Source organism: Azolla caroliniana, unplaced genomic scaffold (genome assembly GCF_043228905.1).
Source record: "Azolla caroliniana isolate FFs.n. ecotype wild unplaced genomic scaffold, voAzoCaro1.0.p SCAF_5, whole genome shotgun sequence".
In the NCBI taxonomy this organism is placed as follows: Eukaryota; Viridiplantae; Streptophyta; class Polypodiopsida; order Salviniales; family Salviniaceae; genus Azolla; species Azolla caroliniana.
The window spans coordinates 24,776,392-24,803,599 of record NW_028230440.1 but is presented as its reverse complement, the minus strand read 5'-3'; the positions used below and the strand labels follow the sequence as shown (position 1 = coordinate 24,803,599).

General features: G+C 38.8%; 1 protein-coding gene across 1 annotated transcript; it reads left to right on the top strand.

Annotated features, from left to right (window-relative positions):
• Positions 1-2,280: 2,280 nt before the first annotated feature.
• On the top strand, positions 2,281-14,595 carry LOC147864577 (Nucleotide-diphospho-sugar transferases superfamily protein). Its single transcript, XM_087320507.1, has 14 exons — positions 2,281-2,440; positions 4,079-4,134; positions 4,219-4,393; positions 4,506-4,607; positions 5,003-5,074; positions 5,595-5,711; positions 5,791-5,868; positions 5,948-6,010; positions 6,092-6,188; positions 8,114-8,192; positions 8,283-8,491; positions 9,250-9,395; positions 9,485-9,607; positions 14,194-14,595. Exons 1-14 carry the CDS (start codon positions 2,354-2,356, stop codon positions 14,296-14,298), a joined length of 1,509 nt encoding a protein of 502 aa, XP_087176633.1. The 5' UTR covers positions 2,281-2,353; the 3' UTR covers positions 14,299-14,595.
• The last annotated feature ends 12,613 nt before the right edge of the window (positions 14,596-27,208 follow it).

Genomic DNA, 27,208 nt, shown 5'->3' with positions numbered 1-27,208 from the left:
CACAAGGGGATTTTAGACTATTTACAATTATAGCCTTCCGAAACGATTTCGGTTTTGGCCTCGGCCGAGATACTCGCCAACACAGTACTTCACTTCCCATCTGGAGGGACATGTTTCCCAACATTATGTGAGATGTGGAATGCCATATGATGGTATCAAATTGCATAAAAAACTAAAGGAATGTCGAGTAATACATGGTTCAACACATATTTTTGTGGGCCTCTACAACTGCCATATACTCTACCTCTGTGGTCGACAAGGCCACAAGTTTCTGAAGTCGTGGCTGCCACAAGGTTGTTCTTAGGTGGACTTGAAAAGAGCTTGAGGGAGTGTCTCTAGATGCAATAACATTTATTTTTGGATTTAAAGCTTGCAATAGCGTAGAATCCGTTGATAAAGGCCAATAATCCGTAATCACATTTTACACGAGTGTTCAACAATCTTCCAATTAAAATAAAAACAGGATATGCAAAACATGGTTATGGTGATGAAACATGTAAGAGCTTTGCCGAGATGTAGCATAGAGAGGCATCCAACCAAATGCTTTCAATTTTGTGGGCATCTTGAAAGTTTATGTTAGCAACACGAGCAATTTAGAAGGGATGTGAAATGCATGCTGAGATTGAAAGAAAGGGATTGTTGGATGAACACATTGGTCTTGGATATGCCGAACATGAACAAGATTGGCTAGAAATATTACTTAGCTTTACCTAGAAAGATTGGCTATGGCCATTCGGCACGAGTATACAATATTCATTGTAATAATGGACTATTTTATATATTGACTTTCGCCACTCTAATTTTAATACCAATGGAGAATAACTTTTTATGGAAAAAAAAAGTGTCAATTGCAAAGCCAAATATTCTTTAGCATTTGTGTTGTACGTTGCAATGCCTTGTTTCAATCTATTTTTTGACTTATATGCTTACATGTAAATATAGTATTGGTGTCCATGTATTAATTAAACTTATGAAGTTGATTACTTTGTTCCAAAGTAAAAGCATGAGTGATTGCTTATGCTTGAGTTGATTGGAAGTGCGTGAGAAATAATATCGAGGGACATAATTTGATAGGTTTCAATGTTCATATTGACAAAGTAATAGAAACAATAGCATTAACAATAACATTGGAGGAGGGGAGGCTGCAAGGAAGCCCATCAAAGTTGTAGATTCAAAGAAAAACATTGAAAAAGAGGTTACTCGTAAGTACTAAGTAGTGATGCAAAGTATTAGTTGAGGCTAACAACATGCCAACACGAAAACCGTTGCATTCTGAAAGTTCTGCGAGCTGGCAATAATGTAAATCCCAACCGAGGCACAACTAATAGGAACCAACACTTGAATCAAGAAACGTAAAAAGATAATGCAACATTGAAGACGATGCATTCCACATGGAGTTGGGGCAGATCAATGATGAGCTCGATTAAGTTGAAGTAACGTATGGTAGCGTTGTCGCGTTGTTACGCGTGTGCGTGTGGAAGGGGTAGGACCACAGGGGTCTTGGACTAGGGAGTAGAGGAGAAAGAATAAGACACAAAATGGAAGCTTAGCTCAAGAGGAGGTGAGAAAGAATAAGACAATAACATTGAATAGACGGGGCAAGATGCTCAACAAGTTAGCTTAAGGAAACATAAACGCTTTACAATGGTGGCCGCCATGGCTGCACCAAACGACTATGAGAAAACCCTAAAGGAAAACCCAAGAAGAAAACCTTAACCGAAACCCTAAAACCAAATAGGAAACCCTCGACCTAAGTGGTATGCCTCTCTCCCTCAAAATAGGCAACAACCTCATAAGTGACCCCTCCCTTCCCTTTATAGCCCAAGGAGGGAGGGACCTTACAATGTGGGATAAAATTCCCCTCTTCTTTCTACACACCATTTCCTAGTATACACGTGCACATGTTGCACATCACCGATTTGCCCATTCCACCCCGGTTTCACACCATAGCCGGAAATCTTCACGACAACGTGCCGAAACTTGTGTGCTCTAAGAGCTGGGCGAGTCGGCGATAAGGTCATTCTATTGTGTGTCGAGCCACACACATGACCGAACAGTAGGAGAACTAATGGATTGTGATAGTTCAGGAAAACAGAGAAAAAATGAGGAGAATAATATAATAGAGCTAAGAAATATGTACCTGGACATAGGAACTTAGAAAGAATTAAAGCTGAAAAATAAAACTCCAAAATAAAAGAACAAGAAACGCAAAAAGGCAAAAGCAAAAAGCAAAAAGCAAAAAGCCAAAAAGCCAAAAACATAAAGACGACAGCGCGACAGCGCACGATCTTCTTCCCTCCAGAGCGAGGGGCGAGCTGTCTCTGTCTCTGTTTCAATTCATCTGGAAAGATCCATGGCTCTTCTTCACCGAATCGATCTCTGTCTCTCCTCCGCCATGGATCTATCCTCCCACCCTCTCGCCATCGCTATCCAGCTCCAGGTATGTCTTCTTCTTGTGGAGCCCTAACCCTGCTCTTCAAATGTTTTGGTTTTATTTCTACCTCTGGTTCGGTATTCTCTTATGATACTTCCTTTCTTTCTAGTTCATTTCTGTTTTGCGCGTTTTATGCTTCGCTTATGACTTTGGGCGAGTTAGGTTCAATTCCCTTGTGTTCACTTGTGTTATGGCTGAAAATTAGTTATTCACGGAGAAAACATGTAACCTGTTACTCAGAGGTTATTAATGGAGGTAAAGAGTTTGCTGATGAAGAAAAAAAATGGTTATCGATGGAGAAAATTTCTTTGTTGATTATAAAAATAATTTATTGAGAGAGAAAAATGCGAGATCTGACTTGAATCTAGTGGTTTTACTGGTTCTCTTTCATGCCATGATGTCTTCAGTCTTTCTTGGTTCATAATTTAATGGGGCGTGCCTCAGCAAAGCAAGGAAATGTAGAATGTGAGAGATCTAACTTAAGTTAACAAAGTTGGAAAGGATGTATGGTGTACTGGCTGGCATGTGTTTATAAGGCCAGTGTGGGTGGACAGATTATATGTGCACGACCAATGTAGCTGGACATTTGTAAAATCCTCAAGTGTCATTTGACCTTTAAGGAGAAGAAACTGTGTTAATTCCATGTTGTAGGAACATAGGTGCTGTGGGTGTTCAATTTCTGGTGGACGAGTGTGGACATGATTAGTGTGGATGATACATTATAAAAGGACAGCTTTCAATTTGTTCTATGAGAAACGTCACGACTAGAAAGATAGAGAGAACCAGTGAAGGTTGGATATGTACAAGGTCACCTCAAGATTGCATTAGGTAGGAGCTATAAAAATAACATTTATAGTAAAGTGAGAATGAGGAATGCAATGTCTTATAATTGCCATCTCTTAACACACACACACACACATGTGGGGAGTTACCGAATGGTGGATGCAGTAGAACGTTTTTTCTGAGTCAGGTGCTAGGAAATTCCTTTGCATTCATTTCAAAATGGATCATAGACAGTCATGCACACTATCTTTATGTATGTATAATTTGAAGTAATAACATCTTGAAGAACATCAATGGTTTTGCCATGGGCTATAAATATTTGAGCATGACTCTCCATTCGGAACCCCTCCATATCAACACAAGAGTATGCCAGAGACCAAAGCATAGGCTGGGCCTAGTTTCTAGCTAGTAAATTAACCTTTAAGATTAGCACGATTGATTCTCCCATATTTCAAAGGCTCTCACTTATTCTACACCTCTTAAGTCATTTCACAGTGTTGGAAAGTTAAGCTAACCAAGTATTTTTTCCCTCAATTTGGTTTCACTAGATAGTAGATAGAGACAATTGGAATCTTGTTCATCCATTCATGTATGTCAATAATTAGGCAACTATGCATTTGACTATCTGAATGGACTCAACATTACAACCAGTCTTACCCACACCTTGTTGAATTTCATCAATTCGACTTTTGATAACTTGGTTGATACTATATGTCATTTTTTTTGCTGAAATGAGTCTTTGGTTGGTTTGTCTCCTTGCAAAATGTCCATGTGGGTTTGGAAAGGAAGAAGTCAGATATATAATGACTTGTATGCATATGAAAGTTTGACATGATCCTGATTGGTTGGCATGTGTGCCAGGGATGTGTAATATGCTTGTTCCTGGCCCTGGGTTGGATGCTTGCAGCTTTAGTAAGGTAGTATATTGTTTTTTTGAGTCACAAAATCTTCAGTATTTTTGCAATCCTATGCATCAAATTTATGTTGTTGTGAATATGAAGGAACAAGGAGCTGAAGAAAATAAAGGACGCTGAACAAAAAGGGAATAGTCTTTCATTTCTTTATCCAGATATCAATAATCTAGAGCATTCTGTACAAGAAAATCTGCCTTGTGTATCTGTAATAATGCCAGTGAAGGGTGTTTCTGAGCACAGTGTAAATAATTGGAGGACTCAGGCATGCTACTTTGCCGAACATAATTATGACCTGGTTTTAATACCAATATAGATTGATTTCTTTGGTTTTGGTTACTCTGAGTAATTTACACTTCTTGCCCTGCTCCGAGCAGCTTATATCTCTATATGGTGGGCCAGTGGAGTTTTTCTTTATAGTTGAAAGTGAAAAGGATGCAGCATACTCTGCAGCATCTGAATTATTAAAAGAATTACAGGTTAGTTCAAAATTAGTGGGCTTAAAATTTTTCTTAAATTTGAAATGATGATATACTTGGCCTGGCATTCTTCTAAATAATTCTCTTATGTTAATCATATGATTTTCCCACTATAGCAATCAAGTAATTGTTAAATTTATAGGGTTGGATTGCCTGCTTGTAGAGAATTCTACTGTCTATGATTTTGTCAGAGATTATTAGATTATGTTGTTAAAATTTCCTTAATGTTATTCAAACTAGTTTTTTGCTTTTACATTTCATGAATGAGGTTGCATTGTACTGTCTAAGGTTTTGTTGGATATTATTAGGGTATTACTTACCATTTCTTCTGATGATTCCTTGATATTAATCAGAAGAATTTGCCACTTTAATGATTGAGTTGTTTGTTGATTCAGGGTCAATTTGCAGCTAGAATAATTGTAGCAGGCTTGTCAACTACATGCAGTCAGAAGATACACAATCAACTGGTGAATAACTATCTTTTATCTGATCAATGTTTGTGTGTGTTTGCACAATTGTGTTATTGTATGTTTCATTGCCACACTGTTTTCACCTTCACTTGCTATTACTTTTCCAAAAGAAACAGAAAAGTTGTTGAGATTTACGCACCCCTTTTTATTCCCTAAAGTTCTTTTTAGTGTATCATGACATATTTTTCCTCCCTTTTTTTGAATGCCATACAAATTCAAATTGAAAGTGAAGAATTCCTTAAAGCATAGAATACAGGTTAGGCATTTAGAATACAGCTTAGGATACAGGGATTTGATGAACTGACTGCAAGTTTAATAAGAATTTGAAGTTTGGTCATCAAGGAAGTGGAAATGTCACAGTTTTTTGCCGCTTGGTCTTAGGTTAGGGGTCATGTTGGTTACCTTTGCAAGTCAGTGATGGGTGGGGTTTTGGTTTTTATCTATGTTATGAATGTGAAACAAACTTATTCAAATAATGATTCACCCTTGCCCTGAAACCAAGTTTCATGTATGATAGGCAGGTATCTCTGCAATGCATGTGCAATCCAAGTATGTCCTATTCTTAGATGACGATGTGAGGCTCCATCCTGGCACAATAGGAGCTCTAGTTGCATGTATGGAAGAGGATCCAAAGGTACCATTGCAGATAATTGTGCTCACTTCTTATTTTCATATGAATCTATCGATATTGCCACTGACATTTTAATTTATAGATCTTTGTTTTGACAGGCTATCCATTCGATATTCCATCTGGAAGCTTGGGTAGCTATTGCATGTTTGAATATCACATGGTACTACTGAAAAATCTTATTTGATATCACTAGAGATTATTTGCAGATATTATATATTTGTTTTTGTTTGATGTCCTAGCCTTGCTCAATGGGCTTTGCTACTGGTGGTCGAACCTTCTTCTTGTGGGGAGGATGCATGATGGTAACTTCTTCATAATCTTTGTTTCGTTGAGTTTTGTGCCTCTTTTAGCAAGATTTACAGGTTTGTAAGAATGGTTTCCAGATGCATGCAGACGACTTCCGGGAGGACCGTTATGGTATGGTGACTGGGTTACGATGCGGTGGCTACTCAGATGATATGACACTGGCAGCTGTTGCAGGTATGGTGTATTCCTATTAGATGTCATGATTATTTAATACATGAAATATGCTATCTCTTCTTGAAATACTGAAATTGAAGGATGTGTACACTGTTTTGATTCACACATGGTGAATGAAAGTATTAAGAATGAAATGAGGGTTACACAAGTCTTAAGAATACTGAACTAACCAAAAAAGGTAAATAAGAACCAAAGGCACCCCGAGAAAAAACAATCACCGTGGAACTCTCTATCACACAGACTCAACCAGAGTTCCATCCTGTAAACCAAAAGAACAGACTTGTTCACAAAACACATAGAACTTGCCACGACTTTTTTCGCTGTCCCACTACGCAACATCGAAAAACATGCAAATTCTATATACTATGAAAGGAAAGAAGAAAGATATAATGTCTTTTAAGAGGCTAAAAAGACCTGTAAGACCAAACAAGATATTACATCTGAAATTATTATCTTGTCTTTGACGACAACAAACCAACATAAATGAAACTAAATAAAAATAGAAGTGACTAGAGAATCCCATTATCTATACATGTAAGATTCTCAAGTCAAATAAATTGTAATTTTTGTCTTCAAAAGATCTCTAGCATTGGTCAATCCAGAATGGAGAAATCTCAGAAGTGAGGAAAACACCTATGATGGCAGGAGATAGTGCCCTTAAGTTGTTGATGACAAGGGTAGCGAGATTGTGGTCCACGTGGCTGGGCCTACCTGCATGACACATTTCTATTGGCGGATCTGTTGCAATCCTGTTGCATTGTGCTGGTTGGGAACCCACTTTTGTAGCCATTGATTGACTTGTAGCATGGGTAGGGTTGATGGGGCTAGAGAAAATTGTGATTATTCTTGTTGATGAGCTTGTGTGATTGTATTGTTGTCCTTCAACAACTCTCCAAATGTCTCTCGAGTTCTAACAAGAACAGCGTCAAGCACTGTTGGTCCTCATATTCCATTTAAAGAGGCAATGACATCTCTCTCTCATCTCAAGGAAATTTGTATATTGGCAAACATGTGTTCTTTAGATTCCACTCCTCGATGATGCCATTGGTAAATTCTTTCTTCTAGAGGTCTATGGGCATATCTGCCTACCTCAATCTCTAACTGATATGAAGAGGTCTGAAGCTTCCCCGTCACATTGTGCAATTCATAGGATATATGTATGTTCATATAAGAGGACGTGGTGATAAATCCATCCTCTGAAGTGTGTAAAGAGCGTGCTTTATAGTGGACCATCTTCCTACCAAGAGATGTGGCGGGGGTGATCCATGTTTTTACATTATCCAATTAGATAATAGCAGTTTGGGTCACTCTTTTCTTTCTGCTTTGGTCATGTTTAGATTGGCAAAATCCAATTTATATAAAACAGGGGGTGATGGATGCATGCTTATGCCATGTTACTCTTAACCATTATTGCGTTTTAATATTCCAACAATGACTATCTCAATGTTCAACAAGTTGTTTTGATGACATAAGTGCCAACCTTGTACCTTTGTTTAGGGAGCTCTTGGACACTGGTCACAATTCTCAGATATCTTGTATGGGCTTATTCCCTTCTGAAATGCCCTTTTGTATATTAACAATTATATGACACCCATGGCACCACGATTCTCCTTAGTATGGTGGAGTGTGCGAACATGCATACTAGTTGTGGGAGGGTCAATTTTTAGCTAGGCTTCATCCAATGTGCAACCATTATATTGAGTTTCTTTATTTCTTTCTTTTTTCATCATTCTTGTTTGTGAAAAGTGGGGTTATATTAATTGAAAAATGAAATCAAAACTAATGTCAAAGCAACCTTGCTACATCTACTCTGTCAAAGACTTTTTCAAGTACAATTCTGCCTATAATTTCAAAATCATAATGATATGACATTGTTTAGTTTCATTATCTATATTTTTGTAATGTTTTCTCTCATCTTGGACCAGGAGCTAACAAGAGGATAATAAGCTCTCCTCCAGTAGCAATATTTATCCATCCACTTGCTAAGAATATCACATTCTTACAGTAAGGAGATTTTCATTTTCTTGAATTCAAAATACCAGTGCAGTAAATAGAGGGACCTTTGTGCTGATTTCTACTGCCATTGAACTTCAGGTACTGGAACTATCTGCGAAAGCAAACATTCGTCTTAGAGTCATACAACACACATGTGAATTGGTTAATGAACAGAGCTTTATTTTATTCACACTGTTGGCTGTCGTGGAGTTTCGTTCTGCCCTTTGCCATGTCAACATTGCAGTTACTTTCTTTTCTCAGATTCATTATCGGCAGTCCATACCTTGAGAAGAGCTCATGCACAATTGGTTTGTTAGATTTCTATTGATATATATATATAAATTATGTATTCATTTAAAATGGCATATGATTGCATGCACAAGGTGAACATAACCCATGTGACTGTCCTGCTTATTGTATTGAGAATGTATTGTATCTGATTAATGCAATACTGATTAAGAGACAAGGCATTTGCATGGAAACCATAATGTGATTCATTGCCCCTTATTTGCAAAGATAGTGATGGATTAATATTCAGAAGCCAATCATCGAAAGAGAAGAATTAGTAAAGAGAAATAACTCAACGAGCTATAAATACCGTGTAATTTCGTAAAAGTGATTGATTAGAGTAGGAGGGAGAAATATTGCTATATGAAATAGCTTGTATTTTCCTAATTTTAAACCTTCACATACTTACTTTAAATGAGGATTCAGAAACCATTAAGTCATTAAGTTGCCACCACGAGATAATGCTTTAGTTTAAGCCGATAGACCAGGGCCATGCTTTTTCGTTTTATAATATATAGCGGTAATGTGTGGTTTGATTTGGTAGACCAGGGTTGTGCTGCTCATATGCATATGCATATACCCATACACATCCACATCCATGAATATGGACGTGGATGCGGACCGCAGCCCCATCCCCATCCCCATCCCCATTAACCGACACACACACAAACACAGGCACTTACACATACATATACACATAAAGACATAGACATAGACATAGACATATGCATGTTTATATCTCAAACTTTCAAAAAGTCCTGATTTCTAAATATTGCAGGTTTTATGTTTGCATGTGGTCACCTTCTATGTGCTATGATTGAAATGGTCTCTCTTTGGAACATTTCGAGAGTGGAGATAAATTTATGTAATGCTTTGTCACCGGAACAAGAACAATTTTCAACACGGTCATATAACTGGTTCATTGTAAGTATAGAATTCAAAGGACATGAGATTCTTAGGTATGTTTGTGTACCTCATGTCTCAAAACTTATATTTATCTCATGGATTTGCAGGTGTTTTTGGCTCTTATTGTTGATAACCTTTTGTATCCTCTCTCGGCTGTATATTCTCACTTCACTCAATCCATCGATTGGTCAGGTGTTCAATATCATCTTAAGAATGGGAAGATTGACAAGGTATGATAATTATGAACATTGCACCACTATTAATTTTCACTTTGGTCATAATTAGATGGGGACAATCTAAGGTATATTGGAATGGGTGTAGTGCATTTATGTTTATGCTATGTGACTCGACCCATGGTTGCATTTCAACATACCAACGATGAATATCTCCATGTTCAACAAGTTCTTTCGATGACATAAGTCCCAACCTTAAGTACCTTCGTTTAGGGAGCTCCCAAAGCTATTGGATACTAGTAACTGATCAGATTAATGCCTTGCTGCTTCCATCTTTGCCTGAATTATATCCTGGGTTACTGATGCTTTGCTCCTTGTCACGTGGGAAATCGTTGTGATTAAAGGTCTCTATAAATCTTTCCAAATCCTTCGAGTTCTCAGTTTTCTACTTTGTGATTGTTGGTGCTATGGTGTTTTTGAAAACCAACTTGTCCATGTAATTGATCTGTTGCTTGAACTGATTGTCAAGTTGGCAGAGTTTTTTTGTTGGACTTACGCCACCTAAAAATACCTACCCTTTGTATCCTCAAGGATGCTTCATAGATCTATGTCTCGTTTTCTTTTCAAATGGAAATGAGATATAGATTTATTATTCGCCACTGCTACATGAGTAGACGACGCTATAAATCTAGGAATTAACGACCATGATTTGCATGGTAAATTGTTTACATTATTTTTACATGTCCACCTTTACGTAAAGGTTTTATCCAACTTGTCCTCCAAATGTAAGGCATGCGCATATTGCAATGTAGGATTAAACATATTACTTATCCATACATGTGCTTCCTTTTCCGTTTGTTTGGGCATTTTGGTCTTTATGTATTGAAGATTGATTGCCTTTTAATAGGCCAATTTCTTAAGTCATATGCATACATCTTCCTATGCATATATCTTTGATTGTAAAGAAGGGAGGACTATGTGAAAGAGAACCATAGCATGCCATCTTTTTGGGACATGATTGCGTGTATATGTGCTTATAATGCATAGATAAGTCCATAAGAGTTAAGTCACCATAACTCTCAGCATGTTCCCCCTTAAGATTTCTCCAAAATTGAGCACATGTATGTGCTTTCTCTTGCGTTTGGAGAAATTGTTGAGTAATTTGCCATAATTCTCATGAATGCCTTTGATAATTTTGCTTATCCTTGAGTACTTCTGAACTCGTAAGGCACTTTTGAGCTTCATGAAATTCATTATCAAACCATTTTTGCTTTAAATTGTATTGCTTGATGCCTTTGCAGAGTGTGCTTGGACGAAAAGAATTTGTTTGTAAATTACAAGTGAATGAGAGAATAGAATATAAGGTATTTTTGTTGTCCACTAGGATGCCAATTTGAACTATTGAACCAAATTAACATATCATCTTTTATTTCTCGTTAAGAAGAGGGGAATTATTACTTTGAAGTAAAAACTCTCGATGTGAAAATAATGCATGCACATTTGTGCTTACCCTTCTTAGTGGAGATTTTAGTATGACACTTAAAATTATCATGCCTGTAACAAGTTGTCATGCTTCTCGTGAATCACCTTACATGTTGGGCACACAAGAAGTAAGTGATATTCATCCTCCACTAGGTTTTTGCTGCATATAAAACTGAACTGCGAAACTGCGGCTTAACAGTTTAAATGGTTCGGTTCGGTTTCAACAGTTAGAAACTGCAGTTTAAATGGTTTAATGGTTTTTTATTTTTTGTTTTTTTGTATTTTTTTAATTTTTTAAAAAAAGTAAAAAAATTTGCTTTTAAACAATCTTTTCATTTTCATGACTTATTCTCACATTTTAGGAAAATCTTTAAAATTTTCAAAATTTTTAAAGTTTAAAATTTAAAATTTGACCCAAGATGAAAATCGAAACCGAACCACAAAACCGCGGTTTTACCAGTTTAATGGCTTAACAGTTTGAACTTTTTTTTAATGGTTCGGTTTAACGGTTCCATGGTTCGGTTCAGTTCAGGTTTCAAAAAATTTAAACGGTTCGGTTTTAACCTTTTCAAACCGAACCGAAACGTTGCCAATTGTTAGTTGCATACCTTGCATATCTTCATACTTGGGCGATGATGCCAACCTCAATACCTAGCTTGTGTGAGCGAGTTTGAAGAAGTGTTAAGGCTCGTTGAGAGCCAAGGCTCATGGGGATAGTAAGATATGGGTGGATACATTCTCAAAGAAGTATTTGGGCCAACATTTGGGGTTAACATTTGCAATGTAATATTCCAAATTTTACATTTTAGTATCTTTTCATTTCATGCTTAGTGCCTCTAGTAATTGACCCTTGTGGATAACATATTTTATAGCATCACCTAAGAGCACCATTACGTCTTTTACTCCCCATTTTTTAAACGAATCTCATAATGTCAAGCACCCAGCCAAATGAGAGGATTTTGCTCTTATTAGTTTTTTGTAGCGTCCCGATGTTCCAACCCTGTGGCAATCTATCTATGATCAGGCATATACTTGACTTTTGTGATATACTTCTATATACTCTTTGTATGGCTCATAACAACAACTTTGGATTTTCTATATTTCATTCCATACCCCGAGTGAGTTAGTGCCACCCTACACTTCTAATACATAACGCACCACTTGGACCACCATATCAATGAACAACATCCCATCCATAAGGAAGTAGAAGATAGGATGGCAGTTTTCTGAAATATCTAAGGGCAGAGATATAGAAACTAAAAAACAATTATGGGGTTTAACACATAGGAGGGATTAAAGCAGAACCAGTTCCGCAAAACAAAATCCTGCTACTTCAAAAAAGATACAAGGTAGGAGTGCACACATATGTATAGAATATGGTCTTAGAAGAAGAGCTTTAAATGCTGATGTGACAGCTAAGTTATGGCCTCATAAATACCCCTAGTCAATGCTGAGTGGAATCTCGTACAAGGATCCCGTTCAAACTACAAAATATTCTTTTAGAAGTTGTAATGTAGCTCTAAAAACGAGGCTGTACAACTTTAACAAAAATTAGAAAATATTAAATATTATAAACTCGTTTTCTAGTTTAGTTAGAGAAACCTAAAGGGCCGTTAATCCCAAGACCATCCTCAAGTATCACTTTGGTTACATTATTCTCTTGTAACGCATGTGTGTGTGCTACTTGAGTGGAACCACGAGGGGCTAGAACCAAGGAGGGCGAATGTTCAAGGTGAATGCTCGAATGAGGCGAACGATCAAGCAAGGCGAGGCCTCGAACGAGGTGAATGTTCGGAGGCGAATGCTTGGAACGAGGCGAATGTTTGGGATGAGATGAATGCTTGAGTGATGGGCACCTCTTAACGCTCCTCACTCCCATACACATGTGACATTGTAGGGCTGATTAGCACACGATTATTGCTAATCTCACGAGAATAGCACTAACTACAATGGATTAACAACACGAACACAAGAGTGTTGCTCAAAAATATATCGATTAGTTAGAGAATAAGAGTTTCTTTACAACAAAATAGGGTTCACCAAATGAAATGCCATAAGTACGGTTTTTTTTACAAAGATTAGAGCTTAGACAAGAATGAAGGGAGGGTTGGAGCCTGGTGAAGTTGAGTTGAGTGGACCGCAACTACTATTGGCGGCAACGGCGCCTCGTTATTGTAGTAGTGTTCTCGGGCCGCTTCGTGCTCCCTTTGATGATCACTGCGTGAGTTAGCCGAACCCTTCCTCGAAGTCGTTAACTTGCAACATTCCTCGTGGTGGAGAAGTCTGAAACTCTCCCAAGTAGAAAGAGGCAGTAGAGAAGTGGAAATAATCCAAAAAATATACTTTAACGCAAAGAAATTCTACTAATGTCGAAATGAAGAGCTCCTTCTCCCCAAGCCGACTCAAAATGCCAAAAAAAGAACCCCTAAATGAGCCCTCTTCCTCTCCTTCCGTATAGAGAGAGGCGCCTCATTCTGCGTTAAATGCATATTATTCTCACTTTGCATCAAAAATGAAAAGTTAGTGACAATTCTTTTATTCATGCTGACAGTGAATTGAACTCTGCACCCCTTTTACATAGTGAATGGCTCTAACCACTAGGCCATTTACTTTTCCTTTATTGTTTTTTATTTTCTTTTATACATATTTGCATTTCGTGATTGTCCCCCTTTTGCTAATTTTTCTGTCACGCCACATCATGACACCGTCATGCATATAAAGCTTATGTACATCTTGGTCCATCTCATCATTGGTGAATTAACCGATTATATCTTCTTTTTTCCCTTGAGTTGTCTCCATGCTAACTTTGGTTGGAGTTTAAATATTTGTTGCATTTGATAATATTCCCTCTTCTTTCTCCTCTTCATTCTTCCATATTGATACAACATTAGGGCTTTTTCATTTTTATCTTTTGCAAGCGTCAAAATTTTGATATGAGCCTTGCATTCTTTGTTAAACCAAGTGTTAGATGGTAAACTAGGCATTCAATGTCCACTGAAATATTGATACCCTACATTGAGAATGAAATCCTTCTATTGCTCCCAATTTGTTTTCACATCTTTGCTCGGTGAGAGAGAGAGAGAGAGAGAGAGAGAGAGAGAGAGAGAGAGAGAGAGAGAGAGAGAGAGAGAGATTTGAAGTATATGGACAAATCAATGCAGATTGAGAGGAGATATAGAAACGAGAGAACATGGACCTCCTACACAGAAAAGTATCGCCTAAGGTTTTTGCAGTGGCCGTCACAAAGGCTGCGAAAGCTGCTTTGAATTTCTTCAAAGATGGATATTATCATCATTATACCAAATTTGCAATTGGGGCACATTTAACCTAACGTTTTTTTCTCCAATTTTCTTTCCTTTTTTTAAAAGCCTGTCTCGAGCCAATTTCATTCATTTCATTTCTTCAGCTGATTTGCCACCTGTTGTATTATTTTTTCTTTCTCTCAGCATGGTTTTGATAAGACACCACATCAATGTAAAAGCTTCAAGATGGAGCTATTTTTAGTCATTTATATTGATATTGTGACTTAATATGGCGAGCATTTTCAGGTCAATTTTTATTTTTATACTTTGTAATTACAAAGTGTATCTTATTTTCTGACTATTACTTGTGTACAGTACATTAAAGTAGATTCATTTAAAAAATGCAAACGGGCCATACTTTACTAACGTACATTGAAATTTTGCTTGTGTCTATTACATCACAAAAGCTCAGCTAGAAGGAAAGCTAAATCCGCTAATCTCTTATTTGAAGTCATACAGAAAATAAAGATTGTCTCCTCAAACTCATCTTGCATCCAAGCTAGCAAGTAACTAGAGCAAGGAATTTTGCTGATTACCGAAAGCATCTAGGTTATTTGAAAACATTCTCGACTATTTTCTACAATAAAAGTTATTGAATTTTCCTTATTTGTTTGAAGGATGTGCTCGTACTATCTGCCAAAGATAAGCTAAATGATTTGCCAATGTCTCTATGCTTTTAGAGTTTAATAAAAATTATAAGCTTGCAAGTTAGGATAGAAAGTGGTTTGATAAAAGAACAAAGTTAGCAATGTAGTGTTTGATGTAAGCCAACATATGTGTAAGATTAAATTTGGTAACAAGGTTGCCATCTATAGCATCCCATTATTAATTGGTTCCTTGATGGTAAATGAAGTTGTTGGTAGCTACATATGTTTATGGAACAATACTTGGAAAAAGAATGTAGGTAGTTGGATCGACACTATTACGGATATGGAAAACTGCTTCTATTCAATGATTTGAATGCATGGAAAAGTGCACGTGGGTGAATTGGCTTTTAATGCATGCAAAAAGTGATTTTGGATTGCCTGGTTGGTTGCAAAAGCTATTTGGTAAGTGGAAGTTTTGATTTTAATTTTCAATGCAGCAAAAATCGTCCATGCTAAATAATTGGTTCAATTACATTGCTATGATGATATTGGAATAGAATCTGAAATGGATGAAAACATTTTTCTTACCTCTTCAAAGGCACATATGAGTGGGTTGGCTTTAATGCACACAAAAAGTGATTTTGGGTTGGCTATGTTCTATAGCTTCCACATGCTAATTGGTTATAACACCTATTTATTTAGTGGGAATCTTGATTTTAATTCTCAATGAACCCTAAATCTTCCAAGGTAAATCATCGGTACAATTACATTGCTATGATGATCTTGGATTAAAATAACAAAGGGAAGCAAACATTTTCATTACCTCTTGAAAAAGGAGTTAAAATCCTTTAAAATTTCAATTAGCAAATGAAATATTATCATTTGATTCAACTATGAAATGTAGCTTAGATATTAGAGCAATCTTTTAACAAGAAATAATTAAGGTGGTCTAGTATGAGGATTGATACTAATTGTGTCTCATGCGTAGATCCCCATAGTAAAAACATGTCTTGTTATAAGAGAGAGATTCACTTGAAATGTCATTGTTTGTTAAAGTTTGTTAGTGTTATTATCAAATAATAATAATAATAATAACAGACATATTTGTAAATAGCCCATACTACGTATAAGTATAAATACACATAGGGCAAACTATATGAAAATAGAGAGTATCAGAGAAGAGATAGAGTGTGTGAGTGGTGCTATAGTTGAAACAGACTAGACACCAAGATCTTTGTGTGGCTGATACACTTTGATATGAGAGAGTGTTGTATTTTGATATAGTGAAACTTGTGTTGCCCATGGTTTTTCCTTGCTAGGGGTTTCCACGTAAAACATTGTGCATATTGTGTATTTGTTGTTTTTCACGTTCTGTCTATACATTTTAGGATATCTTCCTCACAGACCTAAGATCCGATCTCGACAGTGTGTGCTACCACCAAACTAGATGCTTTCTAAGGTGTCTTCAAAATCTCTCTCTCTCTCTCTCTAGGCCAAAAGCACACAATTATATTAATTGTATGAAATATCCACTTGTTACAACGTCTTAGTCTCCTCTACCTACCTATCCTATGTAGGGAGATGGACGTCATGTAAAGCCAATAGAAAACCTAAATGTGCACTTGAGGAAATAATCTCTAGATGCTCTAACATCCAAAAAATCCACATAAGGCTTTCACCCCTTGTCTACTATCAAACATGAAGCAATATGCATATTCCAATTGTCTTGCAGTCCCCAATATCGTAAAAATTGGAACAATATCTCTAGCGTGTCATTTGGACCATTTTGAACATATTGAGTGTTAAGAATTAGGTGATTAACTACAGGTTAACTAGTACCTAATTATGAGATTAGTTGAGCAGAAGATTAAGTGATATGTGTGTGTATGTGTGTGAGAGGAAGAGAGAGAGGAAGATACACTTATGAACAACACAAGATGGGGGATGAGTAACTATATTAGAAAGCATCATCATCATCAAATACAAAAATACCATCAATGAGGTATATATAGATCTCATGTGCAAGGGTGCACATGCATGAGGAGAATATAGATACAATCGTGTAAGTCCTATATTAAATGACATTGGGAGTGGAGGATCTAGAATATCCTACTTAAGTACAAGGTCCTATTTAAGGCGTTATAGTCAACACTTCTAACTAGATTCTATCTAGGTAACTACGAAGTTACATGGTTGACTAACTAACTAACTCTAGTTGAGCTTGATCTCTCAACACGTCCCCTCAAGCTCAAGTGTGAGGCATTTGACATCAGGTTTTGCTTTTGGCGTTGTCTGACTTTCGATGTCAGCTTCTGCGTCGTGGTAGTTTCGGTTCCTCCCCCTCAAGCCTGTGACGAAGGCTTGGGTCGACTACTTTCACCCATCGTGGGTCACGAGCCACTTCTGTAGAGCGCTCGGGCTCTTGTCCGGCCGCAACCTTCATCGCAAAGGCATAATCATGGGCCATGTACTCATTGTAGCCTAGCTGAGTGACGAGATTCTTCTCTCTAGAAGAGCGTCAAAGTTTTTCACTCGCCGATGTGAGCGCCTTCTTTACTCTAGGTGTCCGCATGATGGGTACACCAAACTCACTGTCTAGTGAGGGAGCCGATACGACACATCTGAATCACTATCGTCGGGGTGGTCGACTTCGTATTCGGGCATCTTACCTTTGCCTTTGTCCAAGTTCAGACTTGGCCGCGATGTATTTGGGTCGCGCGGGGGCTCTTGTGGCTTACTAAGCATTGTCGAAATCAGACTTTCTTCGAACATGTGTTCGAAGCGATCTCCATCTTCTACCTCTTGTTCGGCGGATTCTGGGTTGAGCGGAGTCGGAGTCGAAGTTGTCTCTGGTGCGTACTAGGATGTAGACTCGTCGAAGACTACGTCTCAACTACTTGAACCGCTCGGGTAGAAGGGTTGTAGCACTTGTATGCCTTCTTCTCGGACGAGTATCCTATGAGGATACATTCCTTTGACTTCGTCTCAAGCTTTTGTCGTTGTTTGTTCGGGATGCGTACATTCGTAATGCTTCCGAACACCTTGAGGTGCAACAGGATCGGTTTCCTTCCGACAAGGAGCTCGTAGGGAGTTAGCTCATGCACTCCATTGGTGGTGCATTAGTTCATGAGATAGACGGTCGTGGATGCCACTTCGGCCCAATAGAAGTTCGACATGTGCTTCTCATGCATCATGGCGCGTGCTACCTCGAGTATTTGCCGATTTTTCCTTTCGACGACTCCATTTTGTTGGGGTGTGTGTTGGCATGAGAATTCTCTCCAAATGCCTTCACTTTGGAGGTAGGAGGTGATTTCATCGGAGAAGTGCTCCGTTCCTCCATCCGATTGTAGGCATCGAATGTGCCAACCGGTTTCTTTTTCGACTTGCCCCTTGAGCTTTTGGAAGTGGGAGAACACTTCACTCTTTTTCTTCATCGAGAAGATCCACGTGTAGCGCGAGTAGTCATCGATGAAGGTGACGTAGTATCGGCATCCGCCAATCGTCGGCGTACGAGTTGGTCCCCATACATCTGAATGTATGACGTCGAGGAGGCCTTTGCTCGCGGAGCTCTCCTTCGTAAATGGGAGTCGATGTTGTTTGCCGAGTTGACATGCTTCACATACTCGGTCGACTCGAAGGTCGGAAGTCCGATGACGACTCCCTTTGTTTGTATAGCTCGGAGCCGTTGGAGGTTTATGTGGCCGATTCTCTTGTGCCACAACTCGAGGCTTGTCTTGGTTTTGAGACCTTTGGCATACATGGACGATTTCACTTTGTTCGAATCGAGGATGAACAGGCGACCATCTCTCCGTCTCTTGGCTATGAGTCGGCCATCTTTCTCGATGAAACAACCTTCGTTGTTGAAGCGAACTTGCATGCCTTGCTCCACGATTTGGCTGACCGAGACCAAATTCTTCGTTATTGTGGGCACGTGCAAGACATTCTTGATACAAGTTTGCTCGCATTCTTTCCCGAATGGGACATTGCCGATGTGCCGAATCGGATGTATGGTGTCATCACTCGTCTCTATGACGTCAGGTCCATCATCTGTGCACAAATCACTAAACCACTCTCCATGGGATGTCATGTGATGTGAGGTGCCGGAATCAAAGAACCACACGTCTTCCGAGTTGGAGGTGCTTGTGGAGTCGGAGGCCCTCATAGAGTTCGCTCTATGACTCATTACAAATAGACCACCGTAGTCGTCGTATTCGGAGTTGTTGGCGTAGTTTGTGAGTTGTCGGCTTGTCGAAGTCGACTCGCTTCTTCTTTTTCGGCACTCCTCGCGGTGGCTGATTTTTCCGCAATACTTGCAAGTTGTGGGCCTCATTTGCCGACCTTGTTCGACATGGAAGCGCCCCCTTCTTCCGAAGGTTCCTCGATGGCTTCCGTGAAGGTTTGAGTTCCCTTCGTGTAATGGGCCAAATTGACCTCTTCTACCGCTTGGACTTCGTCCTCGGCCACCATCCGAATTTGGAAAGAACATTTGTCCTTCCGATGCCTTGGTTTTGGTTTCGACATGGTTCTCTTCAACCATGAGCATTGGTTGAAGGTTGAAGAACGAAGGAGGGTTTTCCCTCGCCAAGATTGCTGTCCTCAACGAGTCGAATCATTGTGCGAGGCTGCCCAAGCATACTTGAACCATTTTGTCTTCGTCGAGGTTTATTTTGATGGAGCCAAGTGAGTCGCAAATGCTCTTGATCTTGGCGGTGTAGTCTAACACGAACATGTCTTTTTGCCGAATGTTGTTGATCTCTTGTCGGAGTTGAAGATTTTGTGCGATTGTGTTGGCGGCTAACATTTTCTTTAAGTTCTCCCACACTTCTTTAGGCGTCTTGGCGTCTCGAATGTGGCTAAGCATGTGGTTGTGGACACATGTTGCCAACCAATACATGACTCGACTCGCCGCTTGCTCCCATGTTGCATAGTCGACGTTCTTCGAGTCGGGTCAATTTTTTTGTGCGCTGTTGATGTAGCTCCAATACCCTTGGCCGACGAGGTATTGGGTCATCTTGTACACTCAAGATGAGTAATTGCTCCGGTCTAGCTTTTCACTAGGGAGCGAGCTACCCATTTGTGTTGTTCATGTTCATTGTAGTGTCTTCCTTTTTCGATTTTCTTCCTTCGATCACGTACTCGTGCTACGTAGCGGCACTACGGTAGCCGATGACCAGATTTTGTCGTCAACGTCTCGAACACACAATCACAGAGTCGGGTGGGCTTAGTGGATTTTCTAAACCACACGCTCTAATACCATGTTAAGAATTAGGTGATTAACTACGGGTTAATTAGTACCTAATTATGAGATTAGTTGAGCGGAAGATTAAGTGATATGTATGTGTATGTGTGTGAGAGGAAGAGAGAGAGGAAGATACGCTTATGAACAACACAAGATGGGGGATGAGTAACTATATTAGAAAGCATCATCATCATCAAATACAAAAATATCATCAATGAGGTATATATAGACCTCATGTGCAAGGGTGCACATGTGTGAGGAGAATATAGGTACAACTGTGTAAGTCCTATATTAAATGACATTGGGAGTGGAGGATCTAGAATATCCTACTTAAGTACAAGGCCCTATTTAAGGCGTTATAGTCAACACTTCTAATTAGATTCTATCGAAGTAACTACGAAGTTACATGGTTGACTAACTAAATCTAGTTGAGCTTGATCTCTCTAACACTGAGAAAAACCCATTGTTGAGGCCATAACAATAGGTTAAAACTTGTCAAATGTTTGATGAGTACGCCTAAATGATATGTGTCATAGGACATTTAATCAACCTATGTGTATTGTCCTCCAATGAAATGATGCAAAGGAAGCATGTACCTGACCCTAGTCCTCGTCTCTTTAATGTTGAACCTAATGGGAACCCACCAATCATGATTCTCCATATGAATACCTTCGCACGAAATGGCAAATGGGAATGCCAACCATGTTGTAATAATTGTCATCACCTTGAATTCGACTTACATACATTCCACACCTTTTCTACCTTTAAGGTGATAGACAAGATAATGATGTTATTGCATGATGATACAACATATTTGTAGTGAACCGTGACAAGCGTGTACCATCGTGTAACCACCAATCTAACCAAGGTGCAACATTTGTTTTGATTGGCAAATATCCATGCAACAATGATATGTCTTGTAATTTCTCCTAGCTAAATCCATAATTTGGGGGAATACAATTGTTTGGCATCTTCAAATTTCAACAACCTTTGAGATTCATTATCAACCGCATGGCCCCAATCGACAACTCCCAATCAAACGGTTGAATTGAGACCTTAAATTCTATTTTTGATGCCAATGCAACACTCAAGAAATAAACGAGCAATTCATTTTGTAATGGATTATGAAATTCTCAATCACTTGATGGTGCCTATTCAAAAAAAGATAATGCATCTTGGCATGACCTTATCAATTATTGCATGCATATAGAATGTTAAATCTTTAGATGAATACGTCCATTAAGTAATGGCCGCCACAATGCTTGAATCTTTGTTTTTCCATGCACCAATTGTTCATGCTCAACAAAATATTGCATCATAGATATCCATGGTTGATCTTGTTAACATATATCTCATAATAATGAAAATATACTAGCCAACAAATCACTCTCCGTACAAGAAGTAAGGCAAGTCTTCCTCCAATTTATATGCTACCCTCAACGCAAGAAAATTAGATCTCAAACTTACGCCTTTCAAGATTTTCCTATGAGGCTTGTAGTAACATAGAATCATCAACCAATACTTGTGCCACCAATTGTCCACCATATCTCTCTCTCTCTCTCTCTCTCTCTCTCTCTCTCTCTCTCTCTCTCTCTTTGTGAAAACACACAATTATATTAATAAATGTGTGTGAAAAACACTACTTCCAATGGGTGTGACAATGGAGTATGGTCACCCACTAACTACACTACCCTACATAGGTAGTGGAACATGTTGAATTGCCAATAGGCAAGACGAACTCTCCACCGAGAAAAGAATTTCCACTTGCTCCAATAAAGAAAATTGTCACACTCCCTTCAACTTTCATAGATATGCTTTCACTCCATGTCTACCATCAAATACAAAAGCGTTGCACATGTCCCAATTATGACGTAATCCCCAATATCTCAGAAATAGGAAAACGATCTCCATCTTTGATTTTGGGTCAACCTGTGTAAATTGTGCAAACAACCATTCTCTCTCTCTCTCTCTCTCTTTTGGTGAAAACACACAATTATATTAATACATGTGTGTAAAAAACACTACTTACAATGGATGTGACAATGGATTATGGTCACCAACTAACTACACTATATGGGTAGTGGAACATGTTGAATTGCCAATAGGCAACACGAACACTCCACCGAGTAAAGAATTTCCACTTGCTCCAATAAAGAAAATTGCCATATTAGTACTCCCTTCAACTTTCGTAGATATGCTTTCACTCCATGTCTACCATCGAATACAAAAGCATTGGGCATATTCCAATTATGACGCAATCCCCAATATCTCAAAAATAGAAAAACAATCTCCATCTCTTATTTTAGGTCAACCTATGTAAATTGTGCAAACACCCACTATCTAGGTGTCAAATAACATTGTGATAAAACTTGCTCAATTTGAGAAAAGTAACTCCAAAATCAATGACTACTATCTTCCATTTGAACAGTGCAAAAAAAACGATTACCTGTTGCTAGTCTACGATGCTTTAGAGCTAATCCCAAAGGCAATCCTCCAATCAAAACTCTCCAAATGAAGACCTTTGCTACAAGTGGCAATTTAGAACGCCAACTATGTTGTAAGATTTGCCACCACCCATGATCAAATTTGTGTATTCTCCAATCTTCTTCAGCCTTAGATGATAACCATCCAAGATACTCAATAGAGCAATGATACAAAATATTAGTAGTCACTTGTAATAACGACGTTTGACCCTGTAAACACCAATCAATCCATGTTTGTTCTCCTGTTTGTAGAGTTAAGGGACCTTGCATCAATGAAATATTTTTTAGTTGTTGCCAAATAAACCCATAATTAGGCGGAATGGGTAATAATTGTCGTGCTTCAACAAACTCCAAAATTCTTTGAGATGGAGCGTCAACTATATCTCCCACCTCTTTGACCCCCAAATGAAACAAACGATTAAATTGAGAGCACAATCTCTCCTATCCTGGCCAACATAATACCCGAGAAGACACAAGCAACTCTTTTTGCAAAGAATTACAATGCTCTTTACTAGATGAGGTAACAAGAGTGCTTCTTGCCATGAGGTAACCAAGTGTTGAACACATGTAGAGCCCGAAATCCTAAGTGAAATACATCCATTAAGTAATTACCATCATGAACCCTTAATCATTGTCCTCCCATGTGTTAAACCCTTGTTCTTAATGAAATATTGACCAATAGATATCCATGGGTGTGAGTTTGAACACATGTCTTGTAATAATGAAAATCTACGAGCCATCATATGCTTAAATAAGTTCAATATTCCAGTTCCCCCCAAGTTCTTAGGGGCTGCTAGATGATTCTACGTAGCCCAACTGATTCCCATCTTATCCCTCTTCTTCCACAAGAAATATCGAAGAGGTTGCAAAACAAAATGCAAAGTCTTCTTTATCCATGGCAACAATGGCAAGTAATATAATATCATGGGTTCCATAATACATTGTACAACCTTCAAGCGTACATGCAATGGCCAAGATTGTGACTTTGAATACATGAACTTATCCCTAAACTTACTAGACATCCATTTAATCAATTGACCATTTGTAACATTCATTCCTAATGGATAGCCCAAGTGTAAAAAAATAGCGCCTTTCTTCCCCACGGATCCTTGCCATCCTAAACATTCCACATCCCTTTCAATACATGATCTGAGACTAGACTTCATCCAATTAATATGTAATCCAGAAGCCAATGCACATTGGTTCCATACAAGCATCCCTTTCTCAAGATTCTCTTGTGAGGCTTGTAGAAACATGAAAGAATCATTAGCCAAAGCTTGCTACTAGTTGTCCTCCAAACGGAAGGTGTAGACCCATAATGTCATCATTTGTTGCAAGCCTTGATAACATCACTAACAAGGGATGAGTAACAATAGCAAACAACAATGGCCTAAGAGGGCATCCTTGACGAACGGATCTTCTAAGGGCAATATCTGTTGTAACTCCCCCATTAAGCATTACTCGAGACACCATATCTTGTCCTAATACAAATATGAGGCGAGACATACGAGACACAAAGCCCATTGTATGCATTAACACAGAAACAAAGGACCAATTAACATGATCATAAGCTTTCTCCAAATCAAATTGCACCATAATGAGTTCTTGATGAGTGTTTCGAGCATAATCCATGGTCATTTGAACATTCAACACATTATGAAATTATATTCCTACCTACAATAAAACCATATTGGGCGGGATGTATCAATTACTTTGGCAAATACTTTTGTAATCTATTTGCCAAGACCTTTGTAAATATCTTATACAACCCCCCCATCAAAGAAATAGGTCTCCATTGATGAAATGACTCGGGAGATGCCACCTTTGGAACTAATTTAATTATTAGACCAACCTTCCAAGATTGAGGCATAGGATCAGAATCCCAAGAAAATTGAAACATCAAAGTTAAGGGCCCCTTAAAAATGTTTGAATATAGCTTAAAAACTTCATTTGTCAAGCCATCCCAACCAGGGCTCTTACCACTAGGAAGATGCCTTAAATATGTGTTCACCTCATCCTTAGTGAAATCCGCATCCAATTCATGACTAATGAGGTCATGCACTATATATCCAACCACATCATAAAACTCATGACATGCTCTACTCACCTCATTTGTCATTAACAATTGTGGGCTAATCAACTCCTTAAAGTAATGAACACATATGTCAATTATTGTAGTAGGATCCACTATCCATTCATCCCCTTGCTTCACATGTACCACATTAGATCGAGCATAAGTAGGATGTTATCATGATATGGCAAGACTCGAACCCATGGCCTTAGGTTATATGGGTTGAGCTCTTGACCATTATATCATCTATTGTAATACGTAGGATGTTATTTTCATTTACATTTTATTATAGGAAATTAATGTATATTCCAGATTTCTCTAGAACATTCTAGAAGCTTCAGGATTACTCCTGAAAACACTATAAAAGAGGGCACTAGGCATTATGTTGAACCAAATTGGTTCAACGCCAGTCTTAAGCCTTTTAGCCACCATTGTATATTCTCTTCGCATAATACATATCTTTCTTATCATCACTCTCTCCCTCTCTCGATCTCTCTCTTTCTCTCCATCTCGCTCACTTCTTCCTTCTCTCAAAGAAGTTCTACACCTCTCATAGTACTAATCCTTCGTTTAGTACGAATTCCTTCTCTGTCTTAGTACCGTTCCTGACAGTTTGAACCAATTTTTCCTACCTTTTGTCTCTCTCATTTCCTACTAATCTCTTATTCCTCTTTTCTTTCATCCCATGGCCACTGTTAGCGCTGAAGAATATCAATATGTTTTCTCAGAATTTCAATGCTTGAAAGAGAAGTTCCATGCTTTGGAACAAGAAAACCAACAGTTGTTGGGGGATCTTCAGCAAATCTCCTTAGAAAAGCAACAAACGCAACAACAACATGGGGAACTTGCGTTATGCGTGCAACAACTCGAAGCAACCATCGTAGCAATGCAACAACAAGGGCCCGAAACACAAGGGATTCATAAAGAACCCAAGATTGGCCTTCCCACGAAGTTCGATGGAACGCGATCGCAGTTTAGAGGGTTCCTTAACCAGGTACGATTAGTTATTCAAATGCATCCTTCCCGATATCCCACTGATGCATCACGAGTGGGTTTAGTAGGCACATTGTTAAGTGGCTCAGTGTTGGCATGGTTCGCTCCACTATTAGAAAAGGAATCTCCGTTACTCAACAATTTTGAAGAGTTTCTAGGTGAGTTTAAAGCATGTTTCGGAGATACTGACAACATCAGGACCGCTATCAACAAAATTCGGCGATTACGCCAAGGTGACCGTCCAGCCTCCGCATACACTGCAAATTTTCGCCTACTCGCCGCCGGTATCCCTTGGGATGATCAAGCGTTCATGGAGCAATTCCGTTATGGTTTACGCAACGATGTCAAGGATTTACTCTTGACCTTCCCCGAAGAGCCAAAGTCCTTAGCAGAAGCAATCAATCGCGCGGTGAGATGTGACAACCGCCTCTTTGAGCGACGTTCGGAACGACAACTACAGATGCCGAGGGCAAGATCAGAGCCCACCTATTCCTCGGTAGCAAGACCTTTTCCGAGGGAGTCATATAATGTGCCTCCAGCGAATACTCCGACTCCGATGGAGATTGACACTACACGTCGTCGAGGGCCATTATCCGAAGAAGAAAAGCAGTGACGCCGTGCATATCGACTATGTCTTTACTGCGGTGGACCAGGACATATTGCAATAAATTGCCCCCATAGGCCAGGAAGACAAGTAAACCAAATAGTCGATAGTTCTAATTGTACTAAACCCGAGCCTATTTCAGTAGGGATATCTGATAGTCCTAATAGTACTAATAGCCCAGATCTAGCAAACAAATTTGATGTCCTTAGTCAGTTAGAAGAAGAGTTAAACGACTAAGTCCAGCCAAAATAGGAGCCGTTTGGTTGGACAGCCCTAGATCTGTGCAACCCATTAGTGGTTCCATTCCCTCTAAGCAAGTTAGTGATGTGTTCATAGCCCATGTAATAGTTAGTACTAAAAGTACCCCTCCAATACATGTCCTAGCACTCCTAGATTCCGGAGCTAACTCTTGCTTTATGGATAAGAAATTTGCTCAAGCTCATAAGATATCCCTAAGAAAACTCCAGTGTCCAGCCTCTATAGTAGTCATTGATGGACGTCCCATTGCTTCCGGAAATATCATAGAAGAGTTAGAGCCCATTAATATTGTCCTAGATAACTTAGCATGTGTAGTATCATTTAATATTATTAGTATCCCAGAACATCCCATAGTTTTAGGATTACCGTGGTTCGAGTTACATAACCCAGACATAGATTGGAGAACAATAGAAATCCAGTGTCGACAAACCCAAGGGTCAACTCAGAAGATGACAACCATTTCGCTACGTCAGTTGCATAAAGAAGGGCGCAAGGAGGAAATGTTCCTCTTTGCAATATCAGTAAACCCCTCCAGCACAATTGAATCTTTCATGCCACATATCTCAAGGATGCAAGAGGATATGCAAATGTATAACCGCTCTTCTAGCGATGAAAAAAGATACAGACCAATTTGGGAAG

What these genes read in the sequence shown, in the direction of transcription:
- LOC147864577 (XM_087320507.1), top strand. Translation starts at nt 2,354, where the DNA reads ATGGCTCTTCTTCACCGAATCGATCTCTGTCTCTCCTCCGCCATGGAT. An exon ending in CCATCGCTATCCAGCTCCAG is followed by an intron (nt 2,441 to 4,078) that starts GTATGTCTTCTT and finishes CATGTGTGCCAG; the next exon opens with GGATGTGTAATATGCTTGTT. An exon ending in GAAGAGCTCATGCACAATTG is followed by an intron (nt 8,492 to 9,249) that starts GTTTGTTAGATT and finishes TAAATATTGCAG; the next exon opens with GTTTTATGTTTGCATGTGGT.